Source organism: Tauraco erythrolophus, chromosome 3 (assembly GCF_009769465.1).
Source record: "Tauraco erythrolophus isolate bTauEry1 chromosome 3, bTauEry1.pri, whole genome shotgun sequence".
NCBI lineage: Eukaryota > Metazoa > Chordata > Aves > Musophagiformes > Musophagidae > Tauraco > Tauraco erythrolophus.
In genome coordinates, this window is record NC_141467.1 from 81305682 (window position 1) to 81324417 (window position 18736).

The 18736-nt window shown below is 36.4% G+C and overlaps 1 protein-coding gene across 6 annotated transcripts in view; it reads left to right on the plus strand.

The window, feature by feature from the left end:
- VPS13B (vacuolar protein sorting 13 homolog B) overlaps positions 1-18736 on the plus strand; it is a 500947-nt gene that overhangs the window by 383210 nt on the left and 99001 nt on the right. For all 6 annotated transcript variants that reach the window (XM_086608763.1, XM_086608762.1, XM_086608766.1 and 3 more), the window contains exons 35-36: positions 2128-2265; positions 14512-14919. In XM_086608763.1, the coding sequence (XP_086464889.1) occupies positions 2128-2265; positions 14512-14919 (546 nt within the window). The remainder of the gene's footprint in view (positions 1-2127; positions 2266-14511; positions 14920-18736) is intronic.

Below are 18736 nucleotides of genomic sequence, written 5' to 3' on the forward strand. Positions count from 1 at the left end.
GAGCCCCATGATTCCTTTATTTTTTTGATTCTGTGATTACATGCTGCAATTCCCAGTGCCCTGAGGGCAGTGTTTGTATAGCTAATGTATTATGTCATGCAAGGATTTTCTGCTATGTAAGTTCTTTTCATCAGAGATATTTTCGTCTATAAAACACCTACAACTTTGAAATAATTATTAGATGTTTTATACTAAAAACACATCTTAGGATAATAGGAATACATGTAAATGTATTCTGCAAAATAAATGTTTGACTAAATTTACTGGACTTTCTGAAAAGTCGATGGATGATTTAGGTTACTATATATAGTATGTTATGGTATCTTTCAGAAATGAGACAAAATAATGGCATATTGCAACATTTTGCTCGGTATTGGTACACATATATGTTTATACTAATACTTCTGAAGGAACAATAACTTAGAGATGAATTCAATTGATTCAGTGATGTTCATTGAATAATGTTCAGTAATTTTTCAATGCTTTACACTATATATTCTGAAAAACATTAACATATTTCTTATTTATGATGAGCTACTAGCACAAAACAAGATATTATGGTATAGATCCAAGTCAGAGGTAACTTCCTTGTTCAGAGCAACTACAAAACTATGTTTTGGAAAAGATGTGTGCCTTGGTGGTAAAGATTTTTTATTATTATTATTTTCAGTATACTAGGCAAACTCCAGACACAGGAAATAAGATATTCCCTAAAGCATTTACTGTAGAAAAAAGAGTGTGCCACACCATTCTGGTTAGTGTAATTAAAGGAAAGGGCTAAGAACCATAAAAATGTAGAAATTCACATGGAAAATATACAAATCTGTTGTATGCAGTGACAGCTCTTAAATAACTGTTGAGAGCTGACTTTATAAACCTATAGTGAGACTAAAAGGAAGGAAAGACTGTAATGTATATGCCATGCAGTACAAATACTGCTGTAAAGTCATTGCCTGAAAATTGATCAAATAAAAACAGAAGAATGTGCTAACTTTTGATCTTTTCCATATAGATCTAAAGTCATGATCAATTGGTTTCAGTAGGTTCTTTGAAATCACATAAGGGTTCATATGTGCCAAGTTTTATATGAATCACATGATAAGGTCAAGAAATACAAATTCCAAAGCTGACTTTATATACCCAGTCCACATATGACTGTGATACTACGATACCATATGTTGACTGTAATAGTGGGTATGTAAATACCGTTCTTGAAAGCAATCTATTCAGTAAAACTCAAATAAAGCAATTATAGCAGTTTTTAATTGACTGAAAATGGGAGAGAATAACATAAAGAAAATCTCCTTGAATTGTTAAGGGTGAGGCAGACATTCAATAATTAACATAGCAGTCTTGATAATAAAGAATATTTAATTATTTAGAATTTAAGACCTGTACTGCCAGAATTGAGGACTTTTATAATGAAGGTCATGAGTTGCTAAAGATTAAAAAGCCTTTTTACACTACTGTTTTTGCTATTTGTGATATGCAGAAAACAAAGACAAGGATAGCACTGGGAGGAAATTAATTTTAATGTACTATTGCAATATTATGGACTGATCAAAGGACTACAATTCAAGGTGGTATGCAAAACAGGTACTGACTCACTATTGAGTGAAACTCCGAAGAGAATGATACAACCATGTTGTCATTATGCTTTATGCCTGAGATCTGGTAGCATTCTGGTCTCCTAGCCTGTATCATTTAGCTTTCCGTTACTATTTTTTCTAGCTGGCAGTGAAAATACAATCTAGAAGCAGCAGGTTTTGAGCAGATATTCTCTTGTAAGGACTGCTGAAGTGTTACCATAATTAAAGCTAAAATTACATGCTATTTAAAGTCATCTTGTGGTAACTGATGTCTTTTACTGCTATTTTACTTGGTAGTTTTGTGAGGTTTCTACATTTTGTCTAATTACAGCTTTGCCTTCTTGCCTGTGTGTGTCCAAAGTATGGACTTTGCCTGTCCATCGGCACAAATACTATGCATAACGGTAGTATCAGGAATATTATTTACCATGTTACATTTTAAACTTTTTAATTTTGCTAGTCAATTTCATGTATAGCATTTTGTTGTGTATCATATTCCTGGAATATCATTAACGACTGTGATCATTATCACCTGTAGATCCTGGGAAGACTCTACCAGAAGCTCTGGATTATTGCAAGATTTGGTTGCAGACAGTAGCAGGAGAGGTAGATGCTAAAAGCGGTATCCCGCCTCCTCTTATCACTGTGCAAATTAAAGACTTCCTTAATGGACCAGGTAAGCATTGCACTTTAATCTCTATTTTGTAATGTAATCTATTTGTAGATATGCACATATAGACACACACATCAGATCATCAGAAATATGTTGTATTCCTTGCTAGTGAATGCGACGTTTTCCTCTAGCAATAGCCCTGAACTGAAATCAGAGTTGTGGAGTGGTCAGTCCTGGACCAGTCATAGGTTTAAGATCTAATTTTTTTTTTTTTCCCCTCAGGTAAATTTAGAAATTTTACTTCTCAAGAAGGCTGAGGTTGGCAAATTTCCAAAAGAATGAAACCTAACTGCTTCTAGCCCTAGAACAACTGAAATTTTGTTACAGTTATGTTTATAAAAGCTGACTTTTAAAATGTTTCTGAAGATTTTTATAAGCCACCTTCTCTTGGGTTCTTTGGGATCTGGATACCTGGCATTGCAAATTCCTACTATCTAAAGTGTTGATACTGTAAATTTTAAAAAATAGTGATATTGTGTTTCTTTAACACAAAGTATAAGTGGTGTAGTATGAAGGTTTATTAGCATTTACTTAAAGTAATATGACTTGATGGTTTCTCTCCTAGGGTGACAGAAACTCCTGCAAATTGAAGTATGTCATCCATCCTCTATTTCCTGAATTATGTTTATAACTACATTACTATATAGAATATAATTGTGGTTATATTTAGAGTTAGATACTACACTTATATTTACCTGTGCCATCATAATTAATTTCTCTTATGCACACACACCGACACACACACCCACCCATACCCACACACCCCAAATATCCTTAGTTCACTTAGCACACAGAATGAGCTGTAACCAGCTGTTACCAGTTATTTAGTGAGCAACTCCTCAGTACTGGGTTTCCCTATTAATTCAGTTACCTGTTCATACAGTCTTACAGCACACTATTTAAACCTGGCTCTACAGCAGAATTACTTATTTCCTCTGCATTGCTTACTGCAATGCAGTAAGCAATTCCTCTGTAGTGCTTACTGGGCACTACAGACATACTAATTTACTACACCATCTTCCTATGGGTGATGGAATAGTATGCCCTCGCCATTTCACAGAAGGCAACTGAGTCACGGGGAAATTAAAGGTTTTCTCATTTTATGAAGGTTTTCAATTTAAAACACACAATTTACTTCTCCAAGGTACTTAAAAATACAGAAATTCAGATGTTGGAAACACAGTTCGTATTGTCTTTGGGTGAAGCAGTAATCACTTCTGCATATCAGACCCCAGGATATCAAATTGAACAACCAGAGAATGAGACATGCATTTTCACTTGCTGACTGTAAATACTGTTGTTAAGTGACTTGAAAATCCATTTTTTGCATGCAGGCAGACAGGACTAATGAGGAAAGAATAAAGTATGTGAGCAACCTCATCATTGCCCCTTTTTTGGTTTTCTGTGCTGCCTTAAAAGCGTAATTTTAATAGAAGATTTTAAAACCACCTGACAGTGCAGAGCTTTTGTTATATTGATCTCTATTTGGCTTCATTAATAGGACTTTGAACCTTCAGACCTACTGCATATTCTACTGCCATTTGAACTAAAGGATTAATTGATAATAATAGGAGATTTTCATTCTAATCATGACCCATACAAGAGGGGCAGAGACATCTACTATCAGTGGCCTTTATAGATAGCTGATGAAAGCAGAGGAATATCAAGAGTCAGGATTTTTGAGTTCCATTGGAAAACCAAAAGGAAAATGTATTCTCTCTTGAGGCTACGGTTTTCTTTTATTCTTTTTTTTTTTTCTTTTTTTTGTGTCCTCCCTCCCCACATCTGGCAGATTCCCATGTTCCCAGACCCTTTTTCTTTGCATTCCCCTTTTCTCAAGGTTCTCACTGTAGTTTCCTGGTGCAGCCTTTATATTTAATTTATTACACACCTGAGGGTGTTTCCCTGACTCACAGACTTCTAACTAAGCTAGCAAACATGGAAGTTGGTACCAGCTTGCAAAGTATATATTCACAAGTAGTCTAATTGTCTACCCCATTTTCAACAGTTCAGTCAGATCCCGAATCAGTGTTAGATCTCTCCTCTCCATGGTATTTGGCTAAATAGGAAACTAAGAAACCGTAAATTAATGCATCATAAACTTCAGTCTATTTATTCTCACAAAGCGTATAAAAATTCAGAGATTTCCTCCAGGATCTCTTCTTAGTCAAAAGGCTTTTTTTCTTTTTACCGTCTTTTTGCTACTAATTGGAGCTATCATTGCCCATGACAACATTAATTACTCTGAATTTTAACAAAGTGTTTTACTAGTGTATTATAACAAAACAGCTCTGCCTCCCTTTACAAATGTTTCTAACCTCAGCTGTTGCCATTATGAGATCCTCTTCAAATAAACTAACCTTTACCAAGAAGCCTTCCTTGAGGATTGGAGGTTTCATTGGATGAGTAATGGAAGACGCTTTCGGCATGTGATTGCGTTAGAACAGCACATGCAAAGAGTTAGGTAAGCTTGACAGCTCCTCAGCAGGCTACTGGAAAATAAGTCACTGACTCTACTGGGGGGAAAGTCTTCTAACCACAGCTTCTTCCAGGATGAGGTGTCTTGGCCGTCAGCAGGGCTGGAGAAAGTGTCTACATCACCAGATCCTAACTAAGCTGGCAGTTATTTATTGAGGACAAGAACCTCCGCAAAACTCCCGAGAGCTCTTGTAAGGTCACCAGACAAACAGGATTTGCGATGGGAGACATCACAGTTAGTAAATTGAATAAATAAATGCACTGCTGGAGTGTGCCTGTGTTGGTGAACATTTGGCAAATAATGCTGCTACGAACTGACATGCTTTCTAAGGACATACCATGTGTTTCTATATTCATTTATGTATATGCATTTTATAAGTGTGGGAAGAAAACTCTTAAAATGCATTGGATGCGCTACGAGGTGCTACCTGTTGGGTACAGCTGATCGGCTGTTCTGAAGAGTCAGCACATTTTTAAAAGCTGTGCCTATGCAGGCAAAAATCTAGGTTTAGCAATTGTGATAACTATACAGTTTTCTGTACAGATTTGAAGTGTCCAAAGTTCAGTGATTAATTGTAATGTCACTTTTCTCAGAAAACACATTGCTGGTGTGGTGAGGTTAAATTTCAAATGTAACAATCAAACAGGTCTATGTTTTATGATGCGAACTACTACGCAAGCAGTTAAAAAAAAAAATCTGCAAGTGGTTCGCAGCTTTTGCTGGGTTAGATAAAACTGGTACTCCTTGTAAATAGTTTGTCAGCTGAAGTAGATAAATAGATAGTGTTCCATAGAAAAATAGTATGGTTTTACCACACAGGAAACCAGGTTGTCAGTCTGTATTAGCTCGGAGATCAAAAAACTACAGCAAGTAGCTAAGCTTGGAAACCACTAATTAAATGAGAATAACAGGATACATTAATGCACTTCTTGCCACATGAGTTGATTATTTTGTACATTTTTGGCAACTAAAGAAAAATGATATTTCTTCCAGATTTAAGGTAATAGGATCCTAGGAGAAATAAGCATTCATCATCAGGCCTGTGGGAACAGACCTCAACTTTAACCCCACAATGTATTAAAGGACTATTCTTTCTCTTTCTACAGTAACTAATTATTTAAAATTTTTTAAATTCCATCTACGTCGGTTTACATGACCCTCTCTCTTTTATATTCAGTCTGTTACTGGATTGTACATCTAATTCTTGTCTAATACATCTAAGTGAACTATTTATTGCTCCAACATTAGATATTATTCATTAGGTGAGGAACAAATATGACCATCTTGTTTTAATAGTTTTGGAAAATGTATTATCTTTACCATCTAGTCCTTTCTTTGGGTTTCTTTTTAAATCAACTATGCTTTCTTAGCTATAAAAGCTGTCTTTTTGATGTATTCTTTCTGCAAATGATACAAAACATGTTTATGAAGTCCAGCTTCATACAAATTGCCTTAAAATATTTATACAAGCAAAATGTAGATGGTTTGTGCCAAAGTCCTCTTCTTCTGGCAGTTTCTTGGGAAGACATTAGGCTAGGTGTGAATTAACTGCAGTCCTTGATGCTTCGCCTTTCGGAATAATTTCTGCAGAAGAAACTATCCAGACAAACTAAGAAATACCGTGTCCTACTGAAAGATAAAGTGAGAATGGGAGGACCTGGGAGGTTGTTCTTTCCTGCCAGTTGGCATGGTTTGGATACGACAAGGGACACAACACTGGACCTAGGGTTATGCATAAAAAGCAACAAACAAAACTGCACCATGGCACTCTCTCCAGCTTTTTTCCCCTAGTTTGCAAAGGCAACAATTGTATCCATTAGCAAGGTCAGTGGTTTGGAGAAACCTGGAAAATAGCAGCTACCAGAAACCTACTAGAATAATATCTCCAGCAGGTGATAGATTAGTTGGAACAAATTGGAACCATTGCACTTCAGCAATCCTGGTTTCTTTCAAGCTGTTTTAAAGATGTCGTCATTTTAATACACAATATCAGCCCTGCGGAACAGTCCACAGCAGGTTAATTTGAATCATATGATGTATCACTGCCCTCAGCTGACATGAGCTCCGTTCCATGTGTGAAGCCATAATAAATCCATTCCCAACCGAGGCAAATTCCCTGTGAGAAGGTGAACTAATCCAGGCCTCACACTGGCATGTTAGCCCTCCGTAATTGAAAGCAGGGCCACCTGTTCCCAGCACAGTTAGCCTATAGAGAGAAAATTAGCATTAGATCAGATACTTAATATATTGAAAAATCATTCATACTACTTGCAAGTTCAGCTGTGGGCTGCTTAGCATGACATCATATTTAAACCTAGGAATGTGCCCACTTGATCCCAGTTTAACAGTTTTGTTAACCGTGGTGTTTGTTAACTTTGAAATGAGAATTTTTTGATTTAATGAGAGCTGACACGTGAGAAGGGGAACTAGCCAGGGTGCAGACTTTTCTAATTAACTCTGGGTCATTTGCAAAACTTTTGAGCTTTTGAGTAGGTTTTTTTTTCCCTTTGCTCTTTTACAAACAAGTTTTTAAAACACTGACACTGTAGCCATGAAATGATATTTATTTGATTAAGAGGGCAAAGAGAAATATTCCAAACAGGTGTACCAGCCTGTAGGTATTGCTTTGGTTTTGACACATCTATTGTCTGTAATATCAGTGTAATAATGCGTAAAATTATCGAAGTACCTTTTTGAAAGCAGTGTCTACAACACTTACTTTAAATTTAGTTTCTTAAATGCCTAAGTACTGAAAATTAAAACTGCACACCGAAGCCACATGAATAAGTTGGAAGATATTTTCTTGGTATCTTTTGCAGTGTATAGCCATTCTTTTAAAACTTATTTCAAACATATGCTCAGTTTTCTGAAATCATCTTTTTTTTCATGTACATCATAACATAGATATATTGTTCAGCAGCTAGCAGATAATAGAGAGTTAGTATTTATGTGTTCTTTTCTTTTCCACAAACATGCACCATGACTTGGAACAATTTATTTCATCTCACCGTATTGTTCTTCAGCTTCCCTGACTCTCTGCTGAGAGAGTTAGTTTTTCCCTTAGCTAGGATTTTCCTTTCATGATAGTGCCTCCCAATGCCCCCATTATAGTTTTTTGCCTCACCACTCAACCCTTGACAGAATTCCGTAGTGGGTTTGGTAGTTCCACAGTTGCTTAACTTCAGTCAGCATCCTATGAATAGCAGTAACCCTCCATCCTTTATTATTGGTATCTTTGGTCTTCTTGACCTACAACAATTTATTTTGGTTCAGTTGTGACAATTTAAAAAAAAAAAAAATAGAATTATGTCACTCTGAGCATTGTCCGAGATCTCAGACGTGGGCAACTGGCTAGCTAGAGCTGTTAATGTCTTAGTGTGACCTTCACGTAATGCAAATGACATACTAGGTCATGGAAGTAGGAGTTTGAGCATGGCTCGAGCTGATTAAGCTCCCTGAAGGCTGTAGTTTGCCATATTCGCCTAGAGAGCTGCTCTGTAGGGCTGCAGCACACAGATGGTGGTAGGTAGAAATACTGAGCAGTGACTACCAGCCTCTTCCAGACTAATTGGCATCTGTCTCACAGAAGCAGAATACAAGATGGACTGCAGATGGCCTCTGAAGCCTTGTCTCAAGTTTCTTCCTTCTTTTCCCTTGATCCAAATTGGGAATGATGAATTAGAGCACAAAAACAATTCGTTTGGATTCTTCTTGCTTTTCAATTTCTTTTAATTTGTCTCTCTTTTGATGCCTGACCAGGGACAATTGAGAACAGTACAGCTCGTCTTTTCTTTACATGTCTCTCTCTTTCCTATTTTTATAAATTTAATTTTTGCAATTCAGCCATTTCCCTGTTACTGAAGGGCCACCCTGACTCCAAATCAGAGTCAGGGCTCAAGATTACCTTTACCTTCCTCAGATTTCCTCTGTTTAAACTCCCTACATCAGGATGGGTGGCTCCTAGAAAAAGAATATTACTGGTGGTAAAGTGTTTCATGCCTGTTGTCTGCTCCTCTCCTGTTTAGGACTAGGAAATTCAATCCTCTTAAGAGTTTAGGGCAAATAGTAATTTCTTCTATAGCAGTACTGTTTATTAAGAAGTTTAATATTTTACAGCCTTCTTGGAATAGGGAAGAGCAAGACCCGTGTCCAACCTGAGGGAGAAAGACTCAACCTTTTCTACATCAGCTATGAGAAATAAAAGATCCATTGCAGAATGAGGGCTGTGAGAAGTGAACAAGTTCTTGGAAAATGCCATATTTTTCTCTCAAGTTCAACATTTCTCATAGTCTGTGAAAAGATCCCAGTGTTATAAATAAAGCTTATAAATAATTTTCATTGAGTTTACTTTCTGGTTTTTCAGGTTAAGAGTATACTATGGTAGTTTATTAGCCATAGAAATAGTAACCTGGTGTACATTAAGTTATGGCAAATATTAGAATAAGACCACTAACTTCAGTAAGAGCGGAGATTGACCTAAAGCAACTTGCTAGGAGCTGTGTTATTTTTGTATTCCTTATTCATCTTTAGCCCACCAAATAAAAAGTCCTTTTGAGTAATATCATTATCCGAAGTTCACAGAATAAAATTATATCTTCACAGTACAAATGTGAATGTTATGGAGAACAAGGGTAAAATACTCATAACCCTGAAATTTTTCTCTGAAGCTCTAAGTAATAAAATGACAGAGAAAGAAATTGTTTCAGACAGAAATTTCAGAGTGCTGCTTATAGGTTTTCTTTTATAGATGTTATGATTTTGTTCAAACAGGCCATATTGAATCCATTGGGTTTTTTGTAATAGATTTCAAAATACATAATAAATGTAAGTAATATGATGACTAATGGGTCAAGTGAAGTTGGAACTTTTTAAATGAGAAAATAGCTGGAAACAGTTTTCAGGAAACTATTCCAGTTGATTTTTGGTCCCCCACAAGGTGTACATTAACATAAACTCCGTAGAATCGCCTCTGAGACCTGAATTCCCTCTCTGATTTCATTATTGCAACGTGATTCTTTTCCTTTCACTGTTAAGTCATCTCCTGGTGTGGTGGGAGCATATAATAAGTGTAATTTATTTGTATTTATCTAATCTCCTTTTAACTCAATAGTTATTTCATCATTTGTTTCCTAGTAGCTGTTCAGAAAGTTGTGAAGGGTAATTAGAAACAAATAATTGACAGATGTGGATTTACTGGGTAATCTAAAGAGATGTAGTGAAGAAACTGAGAGAGAGAAAGAACAATTCAAATTCTACACTCAAGTGCTACACTGTAATTATAAAAATATTGCTTTGATGTCGTCTAGTTCAGTCTGATTTAAACATAACCAGAAATAACGCACTTGAATGCAATCTATTTACTAGCACAGTAATTTCTTTACTCTTTATTTGCTGGAAATAGATGACACCTGGCAAGATAAGTTATTGCTATTATGTCTTAAATCTAAAGAAAGCATTGGCATATATTTGTGGTAGTCAGTCACTAGTAGGCAAAGGAGAGACTGGTGTAATTGAGGAGTTAATAGTGGCTTTGAGCTACTTTTTGCCCTGTCCGAATTTTAATGTAATTTTAGACAATTAAAAGAGTTGTTTGAATTACAGGAACCTGTGTTCTACCAATGCAGAATTACGGAGTGTTGTGTGGTGTGCTTCCCAGGATGTTTAAAATCGTCTAAAAAGACTGTTACCCTTGGATTTTGCACCCTGGGAATTTTACTCCAGCTGCGTCTAGGTGACCCTTTACTTTGTAACATCTTTCTAGCCCATTTTGAGTGACTAGAAAAGCTGCTTAACATCTATCTTCATCAAGTGCTATAAATAGCTCTTCATATTTCATCAGTTTTCACTGTTTCTGTCCATCACTTAAATATGTTCTTCTTAGAAGGAATGTTAAAGTTTCTTTTACAGTGCTAAGTATGAAGTGTAGAACAGAAAAAAGACTAAAAACATGTTGATTGCTCAATTGTTTTTTTTATTTTTTGAATGTTTTACCTAAAATGCCAAAGAATGTGCTTACATAATCTTTCCTCAGTTGTAAAAATAACCTATGTCATCATGAGATAGTTAAAATATTTGCAGTGAAGATTCCAGAGTTACGGTTTCTGCAATTATGCTTCTCGCTGCCACCACCTTCTGTCGGGGCTGATTCACTGGATACTAATAGCGTAATACAAACCTTTGTCAAGTTGTCAGTCATAACGTTTTTCTGTGTGACATGCTGTTTCCAAACAGAAAACAGGGAAGTCATTTGCATTTCTCTGGTGTACTAGTATCCATTTTTTTAATTGTTCTCTTGGATGAGCACAGTGTTTGTGAAAACAAGTCACTAACAGCAGCGATAAAGGACAGGTCCAGCCCAGAGATGCCATTCGGGTTCCACTGCTGAGCTTCACCAGCACCCTGTGGCTTCCCTGCCCTGGCCTGAGGAAGCCCATGAGAGAACTATTGCTCTCATATTCATCTCCTTTTAAATCTTTCTCGGGCAGTTTGCTTTCTAGCTTTAGCTTGACACCTGTTCTATCAACTTACATCAAAGCAGTCTTGGGGTTGTCGGGTGTTTTGTTGTTTTTATCTGTTTTGGGCTGTACTACCATAGGAAAGTGTTGGCAAGAAAATGTGGCTTTGACAAAGCAGTTAGATGTGACAGCTGTCATACCATGCAGTAAGAGTCCTTTCCTCATTTACTAATTTACAAACTTAATTATGTAGCAAAGCCAAGAACATCTATTCTATTTTACTCCTTTGTAATGGAGAAAATTAAGTCAATAAGGGACTTGTTTTCATAGAATCATAGAATGGTTAGGATTGGAAGGGACTTCAAAAATCATCTAGTTCCAACTCCTCTGCCATGGGCAGGGAAATCCTCCACTACACCAGGTTGCCCAAAGCCTCATCCAACCTGGCCTTGAACACTTCCAGAGATGGGGCATCTACAACTTCTCTGGGCAACCTGTTCCAGTACCTCACCACCCTCTGAGTGAAAAATTTCTTCCTTATATCTAATCTAAATCTGCCCTCTTTCAGTTTAAAGCCTTTACCCCTTGTCCTATCACTACATACCCTTGTGAAATGTCCCTCGTCCTATCACTACATACCCTTGTAAAATGTCCCTCTCCAGCTTTCCTGTAGGCCCCCTTTAAGTACTGGAAGGCTGCTATAAGATCACCCCAGAGCCTTCTCTTCTCCAGGCTGAACAGCCCCAACTCTCTCAGCCTGTCTTCATAGCAGATGTGCTCCAGCCCTCGGATCATCTTCGTGGCCCTCCTCTGGACCTGCTCCAGCACCTCCATGTCCTTCTTGTGTTGGGGACTCCAGAGCTGAACACAGTATTCTAGGTGGGGTCTCACGAGAGCTGTGTAGAGGGGCAGAATCACCTCCCTCGACCTGCTGGCCACACTCCTTTTGATGCAGCCCAGGATACGGTTGGCTTTCTGGGCTGCCAGTGCACATTGCCGGCTCATGTTGAGCTTCTCATCCACCAGCGCTCCCAAGTCCTTTTCCTCAGGGCTGCTCTCAATCCGTTCTCCGCCCAGCCTGTACTTGTGCTTGGCATTGCCCCGACCCACGTGCAGGACCTTGCACTTGGCCTTGTTGAACTTCATGAGGTTCTCACAGGCCCACCACGTTCACCTTTTGGAAGTGCCTAAATGGTTCAGAAACAAATCCTAGTGTGAGTTAGGTTTCAAAGTTGGGTCATTTTAAAAATGCTGCTCTTTTGTTTGTTGTTTTTTTTTTTTTTTATTGTTGGAGTTTTTTTAAACATTTCACTACAATAGCTCTCCATTTGAGTATCATAAGTAAATTAATATCATACTGTCACATGGATGTCTACTTTCTTTGTAAGTCTCCTTTCTCCGTTCAAAGGGAGGAGAGGACCAATGATGTGTGCAAAAAGGCAGGCAAGACTTTGGAAAATCTTTAGTGCCAAGAAGAGTGGAGAGATTTTCAAAAGTGTTATGACATTTTGCTTCCCTTGGTTTTAATTAAATATATCAGTACATGAGTATTTTGAAAAATTTTCAAGTTGATCATGTGTGGGTTTGGATGCCTAATACTCTTGCTTTCTTCTAATGTTTCACTTCCTTGCTCTAATACTTGCCTTTCTATTAGGCCCACGCGTTAGCTAGTGTTTAGCTAGTTTCTAGTTCAGCGTGGAAGGCATTAACCTGAGAGAAAGGATTTTCAGAAAATGATTCATTAAAATTGTTAAGTTACAATGAAAAATTGCAGTTAGCTGTGGCTTGTGGAGCACTACAGACTTTTTTCTAAGATTGTCTTGGGTTTTTTAATTCAGCTATAACGAATCTTACATGGCCATTCATAAATTTTTCTTAGCTTTGTAGAAAAAGTGCTGGTTTATAATTCAGAGATTTATATATTCAGATACTGAAGCATCTAACTGAAATTTAGAATCCCCAGATATTTTTGGGGCTCAGAAAAGTGCTTTGTCCTGTGCCTGGGTCTCCCTGAGGTCAGTATAAACCTATGCTTAAGAGCAGTTCAGAAGCTCTGCTTATGCAGCCCTTTAGTATTGTAAAAACGTGTAATTTACCTAAGGAGTGGGAGAATCAAGCTAATCAGTTTGCATCAGCGTCGAGTAGAACATGATCCTGGATAACTTGAAACTAGCTTCTAATTTTGGTGAAATATTCACTAATCTGTGTAAAATCTTCAACAGACAGTGTTTTCTGTATATATTTATAATGAAACTTGAAACTAAGTAGTGCTGTTTTCTCTGAACATTTAATCTAATTTAAATATATGCACAGAACTTTAATCGTTTTTGGTTCTTGAGGGTGGGGCAGTGGGAATCAAACAGCAAAGTGAAAAGCAAACTTTTTCCTCTGCCCAGGGTAGGTGTCTCATCACTGACTAAAAGCTGAATTTAAAATGAAAAAAATGTAAAACTAAGTTAAAACTGGATTTCTGTAATGAAGTGTTATATACTGATAAAATGGCAGATAGCAGCACAGAAATAAGTTTCAGGCATCATAAAATCTTGCTTCCCGTCTGTGAAATAATCTTGGTAATTGCAACATCTCAGCTACTAAAATATCACTATCGTCAATGTTCATATTAGTTGTGATTTCTAAAAATTCTGTGAGACTTTTAGCAGTCTGGGAAGTACCAAAATCCTTTAGTAGAGAAAGAACATTTTAAAAATATTAGATTATTCCAATCTCCCTGCAAAACAAAGAAATCTAAATATACCTCATATTTTATATTTGCTTTTTATTTCACATTTCATCTTGGAAAATGCGTTGAAGAATACTGTGTATTAGCTGTGTAGAAAACAACACAATATAGATGTTATTCGCTTCATTTACATGTGTTGAAAATGTTCACTGTTGGCTTTGGAGTTTAGTCAAATAGTTCTACTGGATGTAAAACTCAAGAGAATGTGAAGTATATTTTCATTCTGACACAAAAGGACTAATGTATTTACCCTCCTACACACTCGAATAAAGTGTGTGTCTTTCAGAAAGCTGCGGTGATCCCTGGGAAGAAAGAAGGAAATAAGATCAACATTGTGACATGTTTCTTCCTTTAAAAACTGTATATAGTGAAGATTGCTTATAGTACTTTTCATGATGTTTTAAGTCAGATTTATTCCTAAAAATATTGTTTCATTATGTTTTACGATTGATTCAGTCCTTTTAATGAAACATGGTAGAAATAACATTATCTCCACTAAATGCCTAATATTTTTACATTGCTTGAATAACTGCATTATAGCTTCTCTTATTTCTTTCTCCAATTCTCTTCTACAGCTGACATAAATGTGGATATATCAAAACCTTTAAAAGCAAATCTCAGTTTTGTCAGACTTGATCAAGTAAACCAGTTTTTGAAGAAAATCATAACCACAAATGATGATGAGCCCAGGAAGGAGCCTGCTCCATCAGCTGACGTTATTCCAGAGGAGGATGTTGCTTCAATAACCAAACACTCCAGCACAAAGGATTTGCTACCTGCAGCACACACCAACACTGCGCAAAAGGCTTCGGTACAAGAAAACTTGTGGCGAGCCCTTTCCTGCTTCCAGAAAATTTCCATTCACACTGTTCAAATGGTTGTTTCGATGGAAACCATCCCACATCCCAGTAAACCTTGTTTGTTAGTCTCTTTATCAAACCTCAGTGGAAGCCTGAATATTAAAAGTGGACATAAAAGTGCAGGTAAGAGTTTTTGAAAGTTGGAAGTGCTACTGATTTGTTCAAGTGGTGGTCTAGGAACCATGTTAACGTGTGAGGCATTGAGGGGAACTCCTCCAGCTAACATAAATTCACAACAGAAAATAGCAAATCCCTGTTAGACTTCATTACCTGAGTTTTCTTCTCAGTGAGGCAGAACCCAAGAGTGCTTAATTTTGTAGTTTATATCCCCTAGCTTATAATTACTAATTAATTGATGGAATTCTGGCTGGAATAGTGGTTACAAGAACCGCTATTCTAGTATTTTGATAATTCAGCACATACTTCAAAGGGCAAAATTTTGACAGTTTTCACTCTATAACTACATTCTCTTGTTAGGACCCTATATTTCTGTTTTAAAAAATACGAAAATAATTGTTCAGAGCCCTGACATGTGCTACTATGTAAATATTGGGTCATACCATTATTCTCCTCCAGGCTTATGAAGTGTTAAATTTTCACATGCTTCCTCTGCACAGCTGAGTCACCCATGGAAAACGGGTGCTCCAGCCTCATTACTGCAGAACTGCAAGGAAACTTTACACCTTGTGTACAATTAACAGGATACCAGAGACTCATTTAAAATGAAGACATTTTTAGTGGCTTTGTAAATTGTTTGATCAGTCTTTTAATAAAATTAATAAGATGGTACATTTACATGATGTGGAGATGAGCCAGAGGTAGGTAGTTGGCAGAGTAGCGTGCGAGGTAAAACGGTCTGTAGCTGAGAGGAACAAGTTGTAGGCCAAGTGAGGTGGTGATTTATTTCTGTTTCATCAGAAATATTTCTCCTCAGGCCAGCAAGTTTCAATGCTTCTTTATTGTTTAAAAAGTTAAAAATGAAAAATTTAAGGTTCATAGGACATGAAAGCCTGCGAAAGTGCTGGAGCCTGAAACTCTTGATTTATCCGTAAATAAACAGCAGTACGGGCAGGAACAGTGCCTGAGTTCCCACGCTTTTCCAATCGAATCGCAACCCTAGCACGGAAAGCACTGCAACTGAGTAAAAAGCCTTTCTAATGTTCTTTAAATAGTTCTAGTTTTCTTTCTGTTAATAATCCTCTTTCCTTCCATCATTTCCCCTCTATCATCTATACATTATCTGTCCCATGGTACATTATGGTGTCCACAGCAAGCTTCAATATATCAAAGCCGAGCCGGTTCCGTCACTGTGCTATAAAGCAATTTGGCAAACTCAGCAGTGTATATCACTTACCCTGGAGTTTTTCATCCTCCCCGAAGGAGGACGTACCTTGCCTTGCATGTTAAGCCTCAGAAACATTCTGCTACGGAGTTCTGTTTCTTAATTCTTCTGGCAGTCTGAGGAAGCCAATCTTTATTTTTCATGTCACAAGCTATACGTGAATCTTCATTGTGTTTGCAGTCTGGCAAGCATTGTTGAGTAAAGCAATACTTGTGCTGAATCTAATGAAAATGGAAATCAGTTATTCTATATGGAGAACTTTCGTAACCAGACAATAAATAGACATCAACAGACTCATTTCACATTTTTTTCTAGTTAAAATTACCTTATCTTTGTTTTGTAAAAATTAAAATATGTGCATGAGGTTTTGTATGCTGTTGTGACGGTGCAATAGTTTTAAGTTTCAAGAAGTGTGAAAGACACACTTCCACAAAACTGATTGAAACTGTCTAAAATTCTTTTAATAAATTGTTTGGATTTTTATTTAAAATTATTAATTTGAAATTATAAGTGGAAATTGTAACTTCAGGAGAGAAAATACAATTACTCAGTGTGAGGGAAGCAGTATTATAATCTTGTGTTAAAAATACTTCAGAATAATACCACAGTTACTAACTAGATTTGTTTTATTATTGCAAATAAATTATGCAGGCTAATTCAATTGCAAATAAATTATGCAGGCTAATTCAATTAAAAAAAAAGTGTAGTAGCTGTGTCTTGGGAGCAAGGAGTATTTAAATATGTCAGTTCTTCACTACTTTTCTTTTTACAAAAGGTTTTATAGATACACCTTTTGAGCTGAACAGGGCTAATGTCAGATTTATTTTTTTTTTACAGAATGAAACTAATACGCAAATACTTGACTGTGTCTTTGATTTTACAGTCAAATAACTATTGTGACCATCTGCAGCAGCTGCATTTTACGAATTATTTGCTGAACCAAACTAAGTGCAATGACAAAAGTAGTCATCTCATATGTACTGTTAAAACAGAGGAAGAAAAAGGAGCATTGCTTGCCTTTTGTACAGTATGGCCATCTGCTGTACAGATGTTATTATATAGAATGACTTCAGATACAATAATTGTAGAAAATTTTCATTAAAACCTCAACAATTTGCACTTGTTTACTTGAATCTGCATAACTCCCCAGTGAGACAACACAATACGCTTGGGGTTTCTTTGGTTCTCACTAGCTTTCTCTTTGATCCTTTTTGATGTGCTGACTTTAATAAACATAGTTAAAAACACTGTTCAAAAACATCATGGAAAAAACTACAAAGGAACAATTATAGCAGTAGAAACTACTCTAATCCCTTACTTACGCAAGCTATTTTTAGTGAAATATGTTTTTTTACACATTTTATGTGGCAGTGTTTTATAAATAGTGTAAACGGCCCCTTTTCCAGATGAGTTTTAATGTCAGAGATGAAGTTGGTTTGTAAGGAATCCTATTTGCTAGGAATTATTTAGCAAAAAAACCTCACAAAAATGTATTGTCGGCACTTTTCCTCCCTTATAGGGGGAAAACAAAAGTGCGTGACCTTGTGTAGTGCTTTGATTTTTTTAGCTGAAATTAAGAAAGAAGCTTGCTATAGCACTTTTTTTTTAATTATCAGTTTTCCCTCTAGACTTTCCTGGTTTAATCACAGAAGCTTAAGGCCTTCTGTTTTAATTTTTCTTCTTAATTTCTTATGAAAGTAAAAAGATGTAGCTTCTGAAAAACAGAGGGGCTAATTAGTTGAATTTTTTCATTTCTAACAAAATTAATTGTAAGTGCTGAACGCTTGCATTGCAGTTGGATCAAATTAAAACACTTCTATTTCTACATATCCTGCTGCACTGTTACACAACCACAAACCTTTAGTGTGTCAAGGGACTTCATTTTTTGGACATTTTTCATGTTTTAATGCAACAGTTACTTATAACAACATGGTTACTATTTCTGCTAGAATACTTATGTTCTCCTCTGTACCTATGGTGAAATCCCAAGTATTTTGAATTTAGTAAAATAATGCTATTGTAGAATGTGATGCAGTGCATTTGGAAAAAAAAAAAATAAAATAAATAACCAAACCAAAACAAAATCTCTTTTCCGAAAACAAAAAAGTATTATTAATTTTACTTTAGAAGAGGCTACCAGTACAGGTTTTCTGATACCCTTAAGGGCAGAAGTTGAAGTCATATTCATCTTAAATAAAATAATTATCTGTAGTAATTTCATATTTTGCGGCTTAAAGTTACAAATTAAAACTTGTACCCATATCATACAAGCAAGCAACAAACATTTAGCTCAGTTTTGGCAGTTTATTTGTACTGTTGACGAAAACCCCAAGTTCAAGAACTATCATTAGACCTGGTTCAGTTATTTTTGTCCTCTGCGGTATGTGGCATCTTCTACGAAGTGGCTAGAACTCTTGAGTGCCATGTACCTGGTCAGATCTGAGGTTGCTTGGTATCACACTTGATGTATGTAGCTCACTCCAGAATAGTCACATGCCATTAAAATTGAAATAATTTTTAGCAGTAAATACTAGGAAATAGAATGCGATTCTAAATATATGGCTTTCAGTTAATTTAGGTTTGGTGTTGAAATTAGTA